This window comes from Narcine bancroftii, chromosome 3 (assembly GCF_036971445.1).
Source record: "Narcine bancroftii isolate sNarBan1 chromosome 3, sNarBan1.hap1, whole genome shotgun sequence".
NCBI lineage: Eukaryota > Metazoa > Chordata > Chondrichthyes > Torpediniformes > Narcinidae > Narcine > Narcine bancroftii.
The window spans coordinates 48,984,266-49,003,832 of NC_091471.1; the positions used below are offsets into that span (position 1 = coordinate 48,984,266).

At 40.1% G+C, this 19,567-nt stretch overlaps 1 protein-coding gene across 1 annotated transcript; it reads right to left on the reverse strand.

Annotated features, from left to right (window-relative positions):
* Positions 1–4,341: 4,341 nt before the first annotated feature.
* On the reverse strand, positions 4,342–18,581 carry rx3 (retinal homeobox gene 3). Its single transcript, XM_069923066.1, has 3 exons — positions 18,341–18,581; positions 17,771–18,012; positions 4,342–4,794 (listed from the first exon to the last, which is right to left on the reverse strand). The coding sequence occupies exons 1-3, from the start codon at positions 18,579–18,581 to the stop codon at positions 4,342–4,344; spliced, it is 936 nt and encodes a 311-aa protein (XP_069779167.1).
* Between the last annotated feature and the right edge of the window lie 986 nt (positions 18,582–19,567).

A 19,567-nucleotide genomic window follows, 5' to 3' on the forward strand; every position in this document is an offset into this window, starting at 1 on the left:
ATGCCTTTCGTGGAGACCCAGGCTTTTTGCATAGCCATCACCAGCCTCCACTTCAAAGACATCCCCCTGCCAGACATTGGCCGCACCCTGCTCTGCAATGTGTCCAATGGCCAGCCCAGACCAGTCATCCTAGGTCAATGGAGATTCTGGGTTTTTTACTCCATCCACAACCTCTCACATCCGTCCATCAAGACCACAGCATGCATGATCACTTCACGGTTTGTATGGCAGGGCCTATGCAAACAGGTCGCAGAGTGGGGCTGCACTTGAACATGTTGCCAGGTTTCCAAAGTCCACAGACATACGAAAGTTCCTGTCCAGCAATTTGAACCACCCCGCCAAAGATTTGACCACATCCACGTCGATATTGTCGGTCCCCTGTCCATTTCACGCGAAGCCCAGTATCTCCTCACAGTCGTCAACTGAGCCACAAATGGCCAGAAGCCTCAAAAACACATCCGCAAAGTCCTGTGCCAGGGCAGTGCTCACGCATTGGATATCCCAGTTCGGGACACCAGATCATATCACTACGGACGGGGGATGAATTCACCTCGGCATTGTGGACACAGCTCATCTCCCTCCTTGGCACAAAATTCCATCACACCACCACCTACCACCCACAGTCCAATGGCCTGGTAGAACGTTTCCACTGCCACCTTAAGTGGCAATTGACCAGACCCAACTGGGTGGACGAGCTTCCCTGGGTGCTCTTTGGCATCCGGTCGGCACCCAAGGAGGACTTCCAGGCCTCCTCAGCCAAGTTGGTACATGGAGACTCTTTGAACTTCCCTGGAGAATTCCTCCCCACTACCAAGGGCACAGACACAAAAGGAGGGGCAGCACTGCTAAAACTGAGGGACAGGTTGGGCTACATCGCACCATGGCCATCCTCACACCACAGACACCATCCCACCCCAGTGCCCGCAGACTTAAAAACAATTGACTATCTATTCATTCACCAAGGTCTGCACTGCTCCCCCCTCAAACGGCCATATGAAGGCCCCTACAAGGTGGTCCGCAGGAGCAGCAACACGTTCACATTAGTCATTGGGGGCAGGGATGAACTGTTCACAGCCGACTGTCTGAAGCCTGCACATCTCAACCCCAACCAACCAGCCGGTTGCCCTACAAAGGCAAAACCAACACAGGACTTGGGGGCATAGCACACTATCACCGGTTCTGGGGGGTGGGGGGTGGTTATGTGGCAATGCACATCACTGATGGCAGGCGAATCAGCTTTGTGTGTTACGGTCATGGCGGTGGGCCAGTTGCATCAAGATGGTGCCACTAGGGTCAATTGGCACAGAATAGAATAGGCTGAAAGGGCTTTTTGTATGCTGTAGTGTTTAATGATTCTAAGGTAGGATAGAAAGAAAGAATATTCTTCATGTGGAGAGTAATTTCATAGTTATCATGTGGACAGAGTAATGAGTATGGAATATTGGTCTCAATATAAGTAGAAGAGTTGAGAAGTATTGCTGCAGGATCTTGAACACACTGTACCTGTTAGACATAGCATGCCATGCAGAAGGATTTGGGAGTGCTTGTTGGTGCATGAATCGCAAAACTATCAAGAAGGCAAATGGAATGTTGGCCCTCTTCGCTGGAGGGATAGAATTTAAGAAAAGTGAGGTCATGCTGTAACTGTAATAGTGAGGCTACATCTGGAGAACTGCATGCAGTTCTGGTCTCCTTACTTGAAGAAGGATGCACTGGCTTTGGAGGCAGCACAGAGGAGATTAACCAGGTTGATTCCAAAACTGAAGGGATTGGCTATGATGAAAGATTGAGTAATCTGGGCCTGTACTTGCTGGAATTCAGAAGAATGAGAGGGCAATGTGTAGAAACATATAAAATTATGAAAAGCATAGACAAGATAGAAGTAGGTAAATTGTTTCCATTGGTGGGGGAGACCAGAACTAGAGGACATAACCTCCAAGTTCAGGATAGAAGATTTAGGACAGAGATGAGGAGGAATTGTTTTGCCCAGAGGGTGGTGAATCTGTGGAATTTGCTGCCCATTGAAGCAGTGGAGGCATCCTCAGTTAATATATTTAAGACAAGGTTTGTTAGATTTTTACATATTAAGGGATATGGGGAAAAGACAGGTAGGTAGAGATGAGCCTATCATCAGATCAGCCATGATCTCATTGAATGGCGGAGCAGGCTTGATGGCTCAGATGTCCAATTTCTGCTTCTTTCTTATGTTCACATAGACAAGATGCAGATTTAGGTGGAAAAGTGCCAGATGGAGTTCAATCTCAATAAGTGTGAGGTGATGCCATTTGGAAGGTCACATAGGAAGGCTGATTACAGGGTTAATGGTCAGATACCTTGGGGTCCAAATTCATAAAGTTATCGCACATTCTTAAATATAGGATATTTAAGAAGACCTATGGGATGCTGGGCTTCATTAGTTGGAGGATTGATTTCAAGATTAAAGGGGACATGTTGCAACACTATAAATCTCTGGTAAGTCCACACTTAGAATATTGTATTCAGTTCTGCTCACCTCATTTTAGGAAGGATGTGGAAGCTATGGAGAGGGTGCAGAGGAGATTTACCAGGATGTTGCCTGGATTAGAAAATGTCTTATGAGCAAAGTTAGCAGAGCTGGGACTTTTTTTTTTCTCTTTTGGATTGAAGAAGGAGGAGTTTTGACTTAATAAAGGTCTACAAGATTCTGAGAGGCATAGATAAGATAAACAGCCAATACTTTTTTTCCCCACAAGAGTCACCAACACCAGAGGATATCTGTACAAAGTGAAGGGAGAAAGGTTTACGGGAGACATCAGGGGGAAATTTTTTTGTTTAAACACAGAGAGTTATGGGTGCCTGGAATGCCTTGCCAAGGGTGCTGGAGGAGGCTAAAACATTAGGGGCATTTTAAGAGACTCTTAGACAGGCACATGGATGGAAGAAAAACAGAGGGGTACAAGGTAGAAAGAGTTTAGTATTTTTTGGTAGGAATATATAGGTCGATACAACATTGCGAGCCAAAAGAGCTGTATTGTGCCTAATGTTCTATGTAACTGAAGTCAGTGGTGGTCTTCATATTTAACAAGGGATATTCATTCTTCAATAGGATGATTCTTGGTTTGAAGGGATAATCTAAGAAGGAAAAATTGGGATTATATACATTGGAGATGAATGGGAGAGGAGATCTCACCGAAATTAATTGGATTCCAAGGGGATTGAAGAAGGAGACTGAAGGAGGAATCAAGAACTCAGGCACAGGTATAAGAGATTGATCATTCAAAATGTGGATGAAGCATTTCTTCTCTCAGAGGACTGTGGAGTTTAGAGTCTGAAGCAACAAACAGATTCAAAATCAAGAAAGTTTTTTTTTACTATTAGGAAGTGGAAGTACATGGCAACAACCAAAAAAAGTGGAAATTGAACTAAATCATCATCCTTTTGAGCAGCAGAACAGACTTGAGGGTTACTCCTGCTGTTATTTTATTATGTACTTGTGGGCCACAAGTGCTATTGAACCACACTTTCACTTCTGTGTCTGATTTGTTCATCAGCTTTGGTTAGGATAGGACATGCCATGGAATTACAGGAGCCATGGAACTACAGGAGTTTTGAAATCATCCTGTATCCATGCTGAAAAATGCATAAGACGAAGTTGCTGATTTTCTGACACAGTGGTTAGAATAACGTTAAATACTTAATCTTTGTTTGAAAGCTGTGATGTCAAAGTTGAGCAGCTCCTTCAAGTGAAGAATGAAAAGGGAAGCTAAGGTATAGCAATGTCACAAAAAGCAACACGTTCCTTAAAAGTCAGAGATGCTTGAATCCCTTTATTCATGATGGAGCTGTGAGTGAATAATTTCAAAGGTTCAGCAAGTCATTGTGAAAGCAAGGCTATCCTTTATGTCCAGTACAAGATGAGAAGACAAAGAAATTGAAGACAAAATATATCTGCTTTCCAAAAAAAATTATATCTTTAATGTTCTATTTTTAAGAAATGATCCATTCACTAGCAGAAAAGCTATTTTGCTAAAACTTTTGGTCAGGTTGTATTTTGTAGATCATTCTACAATCAAATAAACATTTGACAGAGCATTAATATAAAATGCACAAAAATCTTAAAACTAGTTAAAACCATTAATTAGTGACTCATTTCACATTCACAGGAAACTACATATCTTATGCAATGCAAAGTCAGTGCACCTACAACAAATACACAAGTAACAATGATACAAAAATAAAAACAATTAAAGTTTTCATTTTATTAAAGTTTCAACATTTAGTGAGACATTTTAGAGCTCAATTTTAACAACAGCATTTTAAACAATTATAAAGGATTATTAAACAACATCTCTGCCACTTCCCTCAGATAGTCTGCCAACTTTTCCCAATGAACTGGATGTGTTCTTTGGCTTTCATCCTAAGGGTTGCTATACTGGAATTTCTCTGTTCTGCATCTTCCAGGGGAAATTTGTCCACATAAGATGTCCCGCATTGAAAAGTTGAAGGAGTGATGCCACCCATGGGTTGAAGGGTGTGACTTAAGGCCGGGGAATTTAGGAAAGGTGGAGGAGTATAGCTGCTCTGCAGGCCTTGTGCTGTACTGGTCATGAAACCTGGGAGGTTCTGTAATGCAGTTGTGCTGGACATTGGTGAGGTGAGCCAGGGATCCATTGACAAGTTACTGTTCAGGGTGCCCAGGGCTGAAGAGTGTGAAGATCTGTTGAAGGAGAGCATGGTTGAATCCTGCAGTTTCATTGCACTAGTTTCCAATTTTTCTTGCCGCCTCCACTTGGCTCTTCTATTTTGAAACCACACCTGAAATAAAAAAATAATATAGAATATAGAATATAGAACACAGCAAAATACAGGCCCTTTGGCCCACAATGTTGTGCCAATCCATATATTCCTATCAACAAAAACTAAACCCTCCCTACCTCATAATCCTCTATTTTCCTTTCAAACATTTGCTTGTCTAAGTCTCTCTTAAATGTCCCTATTTTTCCAGCCTCCATCACCACCCCTGGAAATGCATTCCAGACACCCACAACTTTCTGTGTAAACTGCCTTACCCCTGATACTTCCTCTAAACTTTCTTCCCTTCACTTTGTACAGATGTCCTCTTGTGTTTGCTACTCCTGCCCTGGGTATCTATGCCTCTCATAATCTTGTAGACCTCTATTAAGTTACCTTAAGGAGCAGGTTGTTTTGACAATTACATAAAATTAATACAAATTAATCTGCCCATTGTTTTTTTCAGCATAGCTGACTGTTGAAATGTTCAATTCCTGGCTGACAATGTCATCTTTTACAAGGCTCATTAATTTAAATCCTAAGATCAGTTAGTTCAGTAGAAACCTTGCAGAAAATTGAAATTTGGAAAATAGCAACTCCCATGGCTTCTAGTGGAGTGAGGCATACAATCAAGCATATTTTCAGCTAACCATTTTGCAAAGTGTGTTGAAGTTCATTCATGACAAGAACAGTGAAGAGGCAGTGGATAGGGCATAGAAGCATCAGGTGGATAGGTTGAATTGTGTTTACTTTAATGCAAGAACTATTAAGAATAAGGATTTATGATGTTCTGGCCAAGTCACAGAGACTTGGATTGTCTACTGAGTCAGTAGGGGTGGAAGTCAGAAACAGGAAGGGAGTGATCACTCTATTGGAAGTATTCTCTGGGATCCTATATAGCCCTGGGACCAGATAAATAGGTGGATTTTGGAATGGTGCAAAAATAATAAGCTTGTTGTCATGGGTGACTTGAACTTCCCACATACTGGCCGGCACCTCCTTAAGGCAAAGATTCAAATGAGGCAGATTTTGCGAGATGTGCCCAAGGTGGATATCTGACTCAGCTTGTAAACAAGCTGACTGGAGGAGAGGCCACTCTGGATCTCTTACTGGGTAATGAACCTGATGGGGTGAGCATTTCAGAGCTAGTGACCTTTAGCAAAGCCATTGCCAAGGACAAGTGCAGATCTTATAGAAAGTATCTAATTGGAGGACGAGCTATTTACAATGAGATTAGGCACCATCTTAGGAGCATTAATTAATGCTCTTGAGGAAATGCATGGCAGAAATTTGGAGGTGGTTTTGGGACCACTTGGAAGAGGTTCTGGATAGACGTCCTATTGAGACAAGGAAAGGATAGTTGGGTAAAAGAACCATGCTTGACAAGAGAGGTGGATTATTTAGTAAAGAGGAAGAAATGAAGCATACATAAGGTTTAGGAAGTAAAAACAGGAAAAACAGCAGAAAGGAACTTAGGAAGGGACTTAGAAGAGCAAAAGGAACACGAGGAAGCCTTGAAATTTCAAAGGATTCTGTATGCACATGAAGAGGAGGCGGACAGCTAGAATGAGGGTATGGCTGCTCAGTGAGAGAGAGGAGTCAGAGAGCTCATCAATAAATACTTTTGCTTCAGTATTCACTAGGCAGAATACGAAGTCAGCGTCAAGTAGATTAATGAGCTGGAGTATTTCGAGATTAGGTAAGAGGTAATGTTGGAGCTTCTGATAAATATTAAGATAGAAAAGTATCCAGGATTGGATGGGATATACAGAGGGAAGCAAGAGAAGAGATTGCTGAGGTATTGATAATGATCTTGATATCCTTCCTGCCACAGCGGTGGTAACAGGGAATTGGAGGATGGCAAACTTTGTTCTGTTTTCATGTAATAGGGAAAATCTTGATAAATATGGTCTAGTGAGGCTAACAATAGTGGCAGACAAACCATTGGTGAGGATTCATAGGGACTGGATTTATAAACATTTGGAGAAGAATAGTCTTAGTGGGAATCATTCATATGACTTTGCAAGGGGTGTGTTGTGCCTCACGAATTTAATTAAGTTTTTCAAGGAGGTGACAAAACAAATTGAAGGTAGAATGGTGGTTGTGGTGGAAGTGAATTTTAGAAAGATGTTTGACAAGTTTCCCCATGATAGACTCATCCAGAAATCCATGATGCACGACATCCATGGTAATATGTCTATATAGATGCAGAACTGGCTTACCTACAGAAGCCAGAGGCCATTTGTTGATGGAGCACATTTTGCTTGGAGATCAGTGACTTATGGTGTTCTGAGGGAACTGTTCTCGGATCCCTGCTCTTTGTGATTTTTTTTATAAATGACTTGGATGTGAAAGTAGAGGGGTAGGTTAGTAAGTTTGTAGATCACATGAAGGTCAAAGGTATTGTGGACAATGTAGAAAGTTGGTTACAACACCATATAGACAAGATGCGGAGCTGGATGGAGAAGTAGCAGATGGAGTTCGATCCAGTAAAGTGTGAAGTGATGTGTGAGGTAAGAAACACTCCCAAGTCTCTTCTAGAATAAATGGCCCCTGCATTTAGTCTCAGGTATACATTTTGTACACACATGGAAGAATAAATCCAGAAATAAAACATGTGAGTTTGTATTCAATTGCACTTCATTTCTTTTTAAAGCACTGCTTTAGTCAAAAAAAAAGTCAACTGGCAAAAATATTGTCAAATTGTTTTGAAACATGTACTTGGTCTGAGTTTTTTTTTGCAATTTCAGCTTTTCCTTATTCTTCCTGTGATCACACATCCTCAACTTCACTTGCATTGGTGAAGATGGATTTAAACAACTGAGAAGTTTCTAGCCTGCTCAGGCCCTTAGAAATACTGGCCCACCCTGACTCAATTAGTTCAATTAGTGGGGAACTGCAAATGAATAGTTTAAAAAAACTGTATGAATTTAGAAATTTTCCACGAGATTCAAGAGATCACCTGAAGATGTTTCATGAGCCAGTTTTGACATTGTAGTAATAAATCAGAATAGCCTGTAACTAACTGTCATCTCCCCCCCCCATCTCATCCCACCCAACCCCCATCACTGGTTGTCTCACACTTCTCCCATCTTGTTGACTCAGCACAAGACCTTACATTTGACTGGTGTGAATTTCTATCAAGTGACAAATGCTTTAAAGGAATTTAAATCAGATTTTGCTGTGATGCTTTTTTTTGTGTGTCTGCATATGAAATTTGTAGAATTTTAAGAAGTTTAACTTGAAACAAATCCAGTGTAGTAGTTAGCGCGACCCTGTTACAGTGCCAGCGGCTGGGATTCAAATTTGTACATTTTCCTCATGTCTGCATGGATTTCTTCCAATGCTCCAGTTTCCTCCCAACTCTTCAAAATATATGGGATTTGTAGGACAATTGGGTGCAATTGGTTGGCAAAGGTTTGTGGAGGCAGAAGGGTCTGTTACCATTAAATCTTAATTAAAATTAAATCAAATTAAAATAATTGGTATGAGGAGAAGACATCAATTTGAAAAGGAAACACTTGCCTGAAAAACTTCTTTTACTCTTTGAGGGAAGAAACTAATACATAGGACACTTAAATTTAGCAAAGCAGCCCAAGCAAGAGACCAGATCAATTTAGGTGAAATCAAAATTCCATACAGATAAATATTCATTACTACATTTGAAAGAAAACAATGGATACCATAACTTTTCTTTAGATGGCATAGAAATAAATAAAAGCAACATTTAATTTAGGGTATAAGGAAGTCACTTACAAGGACAGCACTTAATGTCTCTCCCTAATTAGCTCCCGATTGAGCAACAATCAGAAAGCAATTAAATTAACTGCATTGGTGGTCCTGGAATCATTTATAAGCTGGTCAAAGTAAGGAAAACAGAAATCCTTCTCTGACGAATCTTAGAAACCACTGGTGAATTTTTACACAATTTAGAGTAGTTTCCTATTTCCCTTTGCTGATATGCAATTTATTACATTTATGTTTGAATTTAATTTCCCATTAGCTGTGAAAAAATTCAAACTCACTTTCTTGGATCAATAGTCCAGGCCTCTATCTACTAGCCCAATGGCTTAATTATTATGTTACCATAATCATTAACTCATTTAAAAAATATCAAAAATTAAAACTGCTTATAAATGTTAGTTTTTTTTGCATCTTTTAGATGCAAGAGTAATGATGAACTTACCACTTAATCGATGAAATTATTGCCATATTAATAAATAAACAGAATCTTTGATTGTTGTTTAGACTGACATTTCCTCAGTATAAATCAGTAGGTATCCTGACTACACTATTAGGACAGCCGCATAATGTAATTAAGTAATAGAATCTATACAGAGAGTCACTAATGCCCTTATCAAAGATTTCAGTTATCAGGCTCCTTAATCATTAAGCTATTACATAATGTATACGTGCTACTATTGATTCAGGTAGTCCTCAAGTTAAGGCAAGGATCTAGTCCTAAGAATTATGTGTAAGTTGGAAATGAACAAACAATGTGTGGGAGAAGATCACAAAAACAGCTGCGATGGGAGTGACCACCAGCCGGCCTCGGTGGCCAGCCACCAATGCTTTCCCCTCTGTGGGGGCTGTAGAGAGAAGGCACACTGAAATGCCCTGTTCCCACTTGCCAGGAGATGCCCACAGCATTCAGCATTCATCTACCCCACTGGCCTCCAAATTACCTATTTGTACTTACAGGGCAACATCAGGTGTTTATTACACAGGGAGGACCTGTGCAATAAACCCAGGACACCAAGGCATTCCAGAGTACAATTTCTGGGGAAAAATGGATCAAATATCAGAAAGAACATGGACACAGAATAATATCCAAGGCATGATAACAGAAGTCTCGTTCTTTAGCTCATTCGTGAGACCATTTTGCTGTATAATAAAAGAAATGGAAGCTCTTATTTATTTTGAATAGCTGAGATAAAGTGGCTAACTTGTTTTCCTTATCTTCAATCTGGTGGCATTATATAATTATATAATTGCATCTCAGTGACTTCCTTTCCTTTACTCAAGGATAATTTATCATGTGAGAGACTCAGAGGCATAGTTTCAAGTACTTAATTTGAGACTATATATTTGATGGGAGTGTCCTTGACTCCACCCCACAACACACCATCTATTTTGAGCTCACCGTCACATCAGAAGTTGAAAAACGCATATGCCAACTGATAAACAGTAAAGCTTTTAGATCATATATCCCCTTTAAATTTTAAAACTTGGTGTAGAGGAACTTCAAACACAAATTCTTAGCTTTGCTCTGACATCTGGGAAGAGGAGGGCATGCTAAAGGACTTCAGAGACTGTAATTGTGACCAAGAGACAAATCCTATTGTGATAACCACTCAGAGGTCTTGCTGCAAAGGGGAAAATCACTAGCGGGGCCCATCTCAGCTGACACTTCCCATTGTCTGAAGTAGCTGCTCCCATAAGGTACAATGTGGATTCCATCCATCCCAGGGACACAATTATGACCTTCACCATGCACCAACCAAGAAAAATCCAGGGAACAGCAGCATCGGCCTCTGTAAATAGACATTACTAACCTCACAGAAACCCTTACTTTGAAAGAGCAATGCAGAATCATTCTCTAATATGATTGCCCTCAGAAATTGGTCTTCATTCCAGTGTGGGCCAAGCAAATACGATTTTAACCAACAAGTCTAGCACAGGGTGTAAGCCCAGTGCAGATGGAGTCAAGCAAAACCACGTTATCATTCATAATTCTCAAACATCCTCAGCAGAATACTTTACCACCTAACGGGTAAAGTTAAACTAAAGGACATGTCAGAGACTGTTCCTTGCCCACGTTCCAGAAAATAAATTATTCCAACTTCACCCTTAGAGCTTTTGCACTTGTGAACTTCAAGTTATCATTGATTTGTTCCTTGTGACTTACCATTAATATAAAAGGCCCCTACCCAATTTACCCCACTGTTCAAGCCCCCACTCCTTACAGGGACTTTGTTATTTCTTAAAATAATGGGATTTAAAAATAAACTAAGAAATAGGCAACAAGGCAGAGGTGTACATTAGCACCAAATTGGATGCAGAACAACAAATGAAGAGAGGAGGAGAAAGAAGGGAGAGAGAAATGAGTCTGAGAGGGCAAACAAAAAGATTTAACAGTACATCTAAAATTTGAATTTTCTGTGGCAAAATTAATTATTTTAAACAACAGAGATACAGCATGTAACTGCGGCTACATGGAGGTTGACAGCCAGCTGCCAAGTAGTGAAACAGATCAAATGGTCATTTACTTTGTGGGAATTCAAAAGTCACAGAAACATCACTTCGATGTTGCATTATTTGACCTTTAGTTAGGCATCTGAACCTCACCTTTACTTTGCCAAAGGAGTGGGGGTTTTTTTGTGTGTAAATGTTGGGATTGATTGGAGTCTGTTGCTACAGATAGACCCAGCAACAAATAAAAAGGGAAGTTCAAGAGGAGCAATGACTGTGGAGTGGCCTGTGCATGTGCAAGTGTGGCCCAATGTAGGACTGGAGAGTTAAAGGCTTCGGCTCAAGAGGCTTCAATGAGCAGAGGCTGAGGACTTGGTACAGGTAAGATCAGGCAAGATTTTTTCACAAAGACCCAGATTTAGATGGCAGCTAGGGCAATGCGATGCTCCAATTGCAGGATGTGGGAAATCTGGGTCACCAAAAGTGTCCCTGATGACTACACCTGCAAGAGATGCACCCAGTTTCAGCTCTTCAGAGACCATGTTAGAAATCAGGAGCTGGAACTGGATGAACTCCAGATCATTCACGAGGCAGCACGGTTGATAGACAGGAGCTAGAAGGAGGCAGTCACACCCAAAATTGCAAGAGGTAAGTTACACGAGGTGACTGTTAGGAGAGGAAAGGGGAATAGGCAGTCAATGTAAAGCACCTGATGGCCGTTCCCCTAAAAAATGTGTACAGTTTTGGATAACATAGGGAAGGGACAATCTACCAGGGATGAGTTGTAGTGGCCAGGTCTCTGACACAGTGTGTGGCCCTTCGGTTTCATTCAGAAGGGAAGGGGAAGAAAAGGAGAGCTAGAGTATTCAATAGTTATGGAAACAGATAAGAGGTTCTGTGGACAATATTGTGATTCTCAGGTAGTATGTTGCACCACAGGTGCCAGTGTCAGGGATGTCTCAGATTGAGTCCACAGTATTCTCAAGTGGGAGAGTAAACAGCCAGATGTCATTGTCCACATTGGTACCAATGACATAAGAAAAGGAGTAAAAAGGAAGATAAAAAAAAACAGGACATCAAGGGTGATCATCTCTGGATTGCTACCAGTGCCTCATGCCAGTGAGGACAGAAATAGGAAGTTATGGCAGATTAATGTTTGGCTGAAGAATTGGTGCAGAGGCAGGGGTTCAGCTTCTTAGATCATTGGGAGCTCTTCTGGGGAAGATGGAACCTGTACAAAAAAAAATAAACAGGTTGGACCTGAACAGGAATGGGACTAATATCTTGGCAGACAGATTTGCCAGAGCTGTTGGGGAGGAGATTTTCAATCTACTTTAGCAGGGGGATGGGAACCAGAATGAAAGGACAGTGAATAGGACAGAAGATACACAATTAGATGCACTGTGTAGCGAGATTGCGAAGAAGCATAGGCAGTCAATTGGGAAAAATTCCAGGCGTAAGATTAAAGATTTAACTTGGTGTACTTTGAAAACAAAATTGGATAAGGTGATGAATGTAACACTGAAGGTCTTGTATTTAAATGTCCACAGTATAAGAAATAAGGTTGATTATCTAGGAGCGCAGCTTGAAGTTGACAGGTATGACAATGTGGCCATCAATGAATTGAGACTGAAAGATGACCACAGCTGGATCATAATATCCATGGATATTATCGGAAGGACAGAAAGGTAGGCAGAGGGGATATGCAGTTGGTTCTGCTGGTTGAAAATGGAATTCAATCTTTGTAGAGCAGAGGGATTGGATCAGAAGATGTAGAATCCCTGTGGGAAGAATTTAAAAAATGTAAGGGCAAAAAGATCCTGATGGGAGTTGTAGACAGACCTCCAAACAGTAGCCACAATCTGGTATGCAAACTACAGTGGGAGATAGAGAAGGTATGCAAAAAAGAGCAATGTTACAATAGCCATGGAGAATTTTAACGTGCAGGTTGATGGAGAAAACTAGGTTGGTGCCGAATCCCAAAAATGCCTTCAGGATGGCTTCTTATGAAAGATTGTGGCTGAACCACCCAGTGAAATGGCAATTCTTGATTGGATATTGGTCAATGAACCAGAGTTGATCTGAAAGTAAAGAAACCCTTCAGAGGCAGTGATCATAATATGATAGAAGGTTGAGAGAGAGAAATTAAGGTCAATATATCAGTGGAATAAAGGGGACTACAGAGGAAGAAGAGAGGAACTGATCAAAGTTAATTGGAAAGGCACAAAGTAAAGTGGAAAGGCTACAGTTGCTGCGAGAAAGAAGGAAGGTGCAGGAGAGGTATATTCCAAAGAAGAAGAAATATTTGAATGGAAAAATGATGCAACTGAGGCTGACAAGAGAGGTCAAAGCCAAAGTAAAAGCAAAATAAAGGACATACAAGGAAGTAAAAATTAGTAGGAAAATCAATGACTGGGAAGCTTTGAAAAGCTTATAAAAGCAACTAAAAAGGATATTCAGAAGGAAAAATTGAACTTTCCAAAGAAGCTAGCAAATAATATCAAAAATGATACTAAAAGCTTATTTTAAGTATATTAAGAGTAAAAGAGATGAGAGTAGGTATAGGACCGATAGAAAATGATGCTTGGGAAATTGTAATAGAATCTTCAAAGAATACAGAATGTAAAATTGCAAAGGTCACTCTGCTATTCAAAAAGGTAGGGATGTAACAGAAAGTAGATTATAGACCTGTTAGCCTGGTTGGGAAGTTGTTGGAGTCAATTGTCAAGGATGAGTTTATGGGTCTGACAGCCATACCTAGACCACACAGGGGGCCAAATACAGTCATAAAAAGGAAAAATTTATAAAAGTAACTATTATACATACAAAAAAACATTTTCCCCAGTTGTACTCTACATATTTAAAATATGTATGCTCTGATGGTGAATGGATCTGTATGTTAATGGCATAGAGGGGTAGGGAGGGAGGGACTGTTTGATTTTTGTTTGTTGTGTTTGTAAGAAAAAAGTTTAATATATTGTGCATTTAAAATATTACTATGTATATTTTTGAAAAAACAATCAAAACTAAAATATTAAAGAAAAAAGGACAGTTTACGAAGTCCCTGGAAGTCCCTGATAAGATAGGCCAAAGTCAGCATGGTTTCCTGAAGGGATCATTTGGCTTGACAAACCTACTCCAATTTTTTGAGGAAGCCACAAGCAGTTTAGGCAAAGAAGATGCAGTGGATGTTGTATGTTTGGATTTTCTAAAGGCCTTTGACAAAGTGCCGCACATGAGGCTGCTTAACAAAATGCGTGCCCATGGAATTACAGGAATGATACGAGTATGGGTAGAACATTGGCTGATTGGTAGGAAACAGAGAGTGGGAACAAGGGAATCTGATTCTTGTTGGCTACAGGTTACCAGTGATGTTCTTCACGGATCAGTGTTGGAGTGACTTCTTCTTACACTACATTTTAATGATTTGGATTGCGTAGTAAATGGCTTTGTAACTAGCTTTGCAGATGATACAAAAATAGATGGAGGGACAGGTAATGATGATGAAACTGAAAGGCTGCAGAGAGACTGCGATAAATAAGGAGAAAGTAAACAAAATACATTGTTAGAAAGAGTATGGTCATGCACTTTGTTAGAAGTAATATAAGTGCAAACTATTATTTGATGGGGAGGAAATTCAAAATGCAAAATGCAAAGGGACTTGGGAGTCATCATCCAGGATATACAAAAGTAGCCATTTATAATGGGACTCTATGCTTCCCCTCCACTCCCGCCCCTTTACCAGATACAACAGCACATTTAAATAAAAGCCTTGTTTTCCTTTCACCTCAAATACTTTAAAAAAATGTTTTTATGTAGTTGGTTAGAGAAAGGTATGGAAGAAACCCAAACTTGACTGATTCACAAGGAAGGGGGCCTATAAACTTGGAGCAGAGTCCTGGGTGGAGGCGGGGGGGGGGGTGGGGGGAGGTAGGTGGCTCTAGCCAAAAAAGGTTGAGAGTAGCTGCCCTAAATGTTAACCTCCAGATTGAATTGATGGTGAAGGTGAATGTATTTTCATATCTGGAGGAATAGGATTGAAGAGCAGGGATGTGATGTTGAGGATTTGCAAGGATGTGGATCCTTATTTAAGAAAGGTTGTGTTGACATTGAGAGAGTTCAGAGAAGATACACAAAATGACTCCTGGAATGAAGGGATTATCATATGAGAAATATTTTACAGCTCTTTACAGAAGAATGAGAGGAGGACCTCATAGAAACTTTTTGAACATTAAAAGGCCAGGGCAGAGTAAATGCAGCAAAGTTATTTCCCATGGTGGGGAAGTCTAAGACAAGAGGGCAAAATTTCAGGATTGTAGTGTACCCATTTAAAACAGAGATGTTGAGGAATTTCTATAGCTAAAGAGTGGTGAACCTTTGGAATTTGCTACCTCAGGGTGCTCAGTAGGCCAAGTCATTGGGTGTATTTAATGCACAGATTGATAGTTATCCGAATAGGGTTATGGGTGAAGTTGGAGAATGGATCAGTTCATGATGAAATGGTGGATTAATCTCGATGGACCAAGTGGCCTACCTCTGCTCCTACATCTAATGGTCTTAAGGTTTCAACATTTTAAATATACAAATAATAAAATAATACCAATTTGAAAAAAAACCCAATGAATCTGAAATCTATTTCTTGACATGGATTATTTCTATCCTTTTTTCAAGTTTATTTTTCCTTCTCTGCCAATGTCACACTAAAATGATAAACGTCCAGCATTGAATTTATGTAAAAAAGTGGCAGATTTGTGGAAGAAAGTTCACTATTTTGTAACTATTCTATTCTTAGTTCATTTGAAGATAACATGCCTGGCATGATTGCCATTCCTCGGTTTACATTTACACATTTTGTCATTAAGATGTTTGTAATGTTTGAAGTTAATGCACAATGTTTTGGATATTAAGGTATGAGGTTAGTGCATGCAAGTGGTGCTGAGGTGAAAGATCAGCTATGATCTTAATGGATTGCAGAGTACCTGTGAGAAGCCAAATAACTTTTATTTTGTTCCTTAAACATGCTCAATGACAATGTTTTATTTAACTAAAGTAAATCCAGCAGGTTGGGACAAAAATAATATACTTTTGGTTACGTTTGCTTATTTTGATCCCATCTTAAAAAAATCATCAGAATGATGATACTTGTGTTAGTTAAAATTTTCACAACAGAATGGAAAATAAATGATATATTGGAACTGCCAATCCATTCACATCACTGTTGAAGGACTTCGTCACTGGGTAATGTTGGATAAAAATACTCCCTTGCTTTTCTGAATGAAATTCTCACTCCCCATTCTTTCCAAAGTTTACTTTGTGAACTCTCAACCTGGTGCCGTATTTTATGTAGAAACGCCTGTATATTAAATTATTCAAATGCCTTTCCTCCAGTTAAGTTTATAAATGACAAAGTTCAAACTCTTTGAAGTGTCGGGGGGGGGGGGGGGGGGGGAAAGAAGAAAGGATTACCGACTGAATCGAATCACGCTGAAGTGTTTATTTCGACTAAAAAATAAGCACTGAAGAAAAATAAGAACGTTATAAATTACACATTTGTGTTAAAAAGCAAACTTTTAAATGAAATAATAATAAATTTAATGTTTCATGTAGAAGTCTGAAATCTGACTGATTAAGATCTGACTAACGATCACTGCCTTATAAACCAATCTTTGAATCGAACTGTTCATGAAAATACCAGTTCGCTTAATTCTGTGAACGCTCTTTGCCAGGTGCAGGATTTTCAACTTGAAACTGTGAACCACTTGCGGATTTGTTTTTTGCAGGCAGGTTCACAAAGATACTGAATGTCTAGTTAACTGAAATTAACAAGGCATTCCACGCCTGACATAATTATTATCTTTATTTCATATAATGGTGAACAAAAATTTCACCTGCACACGATTTTATATTTGCCAATTTTACATATTTTTAAAAAAACCAATTCAACGTATTAATTGTGGTTGAAGAAACGGCGTCTCAGGGTACTTAACTTGCCCCCCCCCCCCCCCCCCCCCACCGTTTATATCTCGTGGGCTCTCTTCAGTGATAAAAACATTGACAATATGAAAATTATAGAACAGATCCAATGTGGATTTTCAATATTCTAGTCAACTTACATACTTAAATGTTGACTTTATTGTGCAGGGTTGACTGGATACCCTTCATTACATTGTGAGTAATATTTAAGTTATTCGGCATTGACACGGATTCTTCAACCCGTCGCCTCCGCAATGGGAATGAGCTCGATTGCAAAGTTCGGTTCGATCTCCATACGAGTGAAATTTCCTAGCAAGCCCCACACATCCGTAGAATACATGCATAATGTTTGTGGAGAGTTCACAGTCAAAAACTATTTGACAACTTGGAAAAGTATTGGGCGAAAGAAACAGAGAATAAATATTAAAATGGCAATGATCCAATTAATGGAATCGCTACTATGAACATAATTGATTAACTTGTCCTTTAAACAAGTAAGTCTGCAGATGCTGGGGGTCAAGGACAAACCTGCTGGAGAATATCAGCAGGTCACGCAGCTTCCGTGGGAAGTAAAAGGGTAACCAACGTTCCCGTCCTGGGCTTTAAAGTTTATTTTGAACGCTTAGCTCAGGAACTTGCATTAAGTTTTGAAAAAAGAGACAAAAGAATAGGAAGAGATAGACTAATGGTGATACTGTCACTGCAAGTATATCACCTCTTTACATTGAAGCTAGGAGTATAAACGGGCGGGGCGGGAATGAAGCTCCTCGGTGAATGGCTGTGGATCATAGCGAGGAACAAAGACCAGCAACAAAGAGAAGGAGTAAAGTCCCACCTGCACCCTGACCTCAGGTAGATTGACCTTCATGGCCAGCTCCTCTCTGCTGTACACATCTGGGTAATGAGATTTCTCAAAGGCTCTCTCCAGCTCGTGCAGTTGATACGTAGTGAATGTTGTTCGGTTTCTCCTGTGTTTCTTCTTGGGCTGGTCTTCGTCCAGTAAGTTATTTTCATGTTGCTTTGTTTTCACAATGTCTGATCGGAGATCTTCTCCACTGCTATTCATACAAAAATGATCTGATCGGAAAAGAGAGAAAAGTGCACTTTTTTTTAAACATGGCATCTTACAACCATTCTGTGGCATCCAAATAAATATTTTTTACAATTCTAACGGAGATTGAAAATAAATGAATCATAAACTACCCCCTTTGCATTAATTTCAACTTTGTTAAAAAGTAAACATAAATGTTTGGTCCTGAATTTAATTTTTTTTTAATTGCCACGTCCTACTTGTATCATTTAACAATATGAAAGTAATTGTTTTATTAACAGAAAGCGTTAGGACCAATCGCGCCTAATTTGCTTCGAATAGAAAAGGTACGATGGGAACAATAACTCTTGTTACCGTCAAAACGTTCTGAGTTCTCTTGTTCGTGCTTGAAGTTTGATGCTCGGTGGCAACAATCCCGTCCAGCGCCTTTTCCCGTTTCTTCTCCATTCCTGGAATTTCTGCCGGATGGAAAAGTTGAGTGGGAAACTGGGTCTTCTTTAGTAAATCCCAAAATCGCATCTATACTATGAACTCTGGAAGACGCGCTTCCCGCACTTCTTCCCAAATTACCAAATGGTGCCAACCCTTCGTCCATCACGTTGCAGCCGAGGCAGAGAAAACGCATGGATTGTTGTCTGAAATAAGGAGTAAATAACAGTCCTGGGCCTTTTTAATCTTGAAAATATCACCGATTCTTGTTGAATGTTCTGTCACCTTTTAGAACATTAATTGTTGTCACCCTTCAGCCAAGGGTTCCTTTAAGTGATTTATATCTTTAGGAAAGTAATGATGTCAATGCCTTAGTAGCCGAGGAAATTTCGTTAAAAATATGTGGCAAAAATGAAGGGGTATGCGTTAGAGGAAGACACGCTCAGAGGACGAACCTTCGGCTCTTTCAGGGGTTCTGGACGCACACAATATCCATTCACTAGTTCACTCCACAAAGAGTGAACTGCGAGCTATTCACGCATTGCCAAACGGGGGAGTTTCTACTGAAGTCTTCGGGTTCCCTGGCGGCTCAACGTGGCGAAATCGAACTTGTTCCTTACTCTTCTGGGAAGCCTCTGGGCGAAACTGTTCCTTATAAATCTTGGACCAATCTTTGTTTATCCCAGCTGTCGAAGGATGAAAGAATGAGGGGGTGGAGCGGGTGGGGATTAGAGCAGAGTTTGTTCAAACAGAACAAGATCGGACAATTGAACATCTTTCACAAATGCGCAGATTACCAATGTATTTAAAACACAAATTAAAACCAAAATCTTTAATAACATTAGTGCTTTTTCATTGTACCATGAAATATGCTCTACTGCTTCACATGAACAAGGCAACTAGATTTTTAAACTGTCATGGTCTAGAAAAGATCGAACTTTCACATTAACATTTTATAGATATCTCAATCACCAATTTAAAATTGGAGTGGGTAAAAACAATGCATCCTCCCTGTAAAAGCACAATGCTGGAGAGGCAGGCGGTCAAACAGTGTACTTAACAGAGCAAAGATACATAGCCAACATTTCGGGCTTAAGCCCTTCATCAAGGTGTGAGCAAAATGTAGGTAGGCGTCCTTTTCGGGTACACTGT

Bases quoted from the DNA above. Each gene is read 5' to 3' on its own strand.
- rx3 (XM_069923066.1), bottom strand. From the start codon at position 18,581: ATGGACGAAGGGTTGGCACCATTTGGTAATTTGGGAAGAAGTGCGGGA. The intron at 18,013-18,340 runs GTAACAAGAGTT...TTTTCCGATCAG, and splicing joins GAACTCAGAACGTTTTGACG to ATCATTTTTGTATGAATAGC. The intron at 4,795-17,770 runs GTGGGACTTTAC...TTTTTATTTCAG, and splicing joins TACCTGAGGTCAGGGTGCAG to GTGTGGTTTCAAAATAGAAG.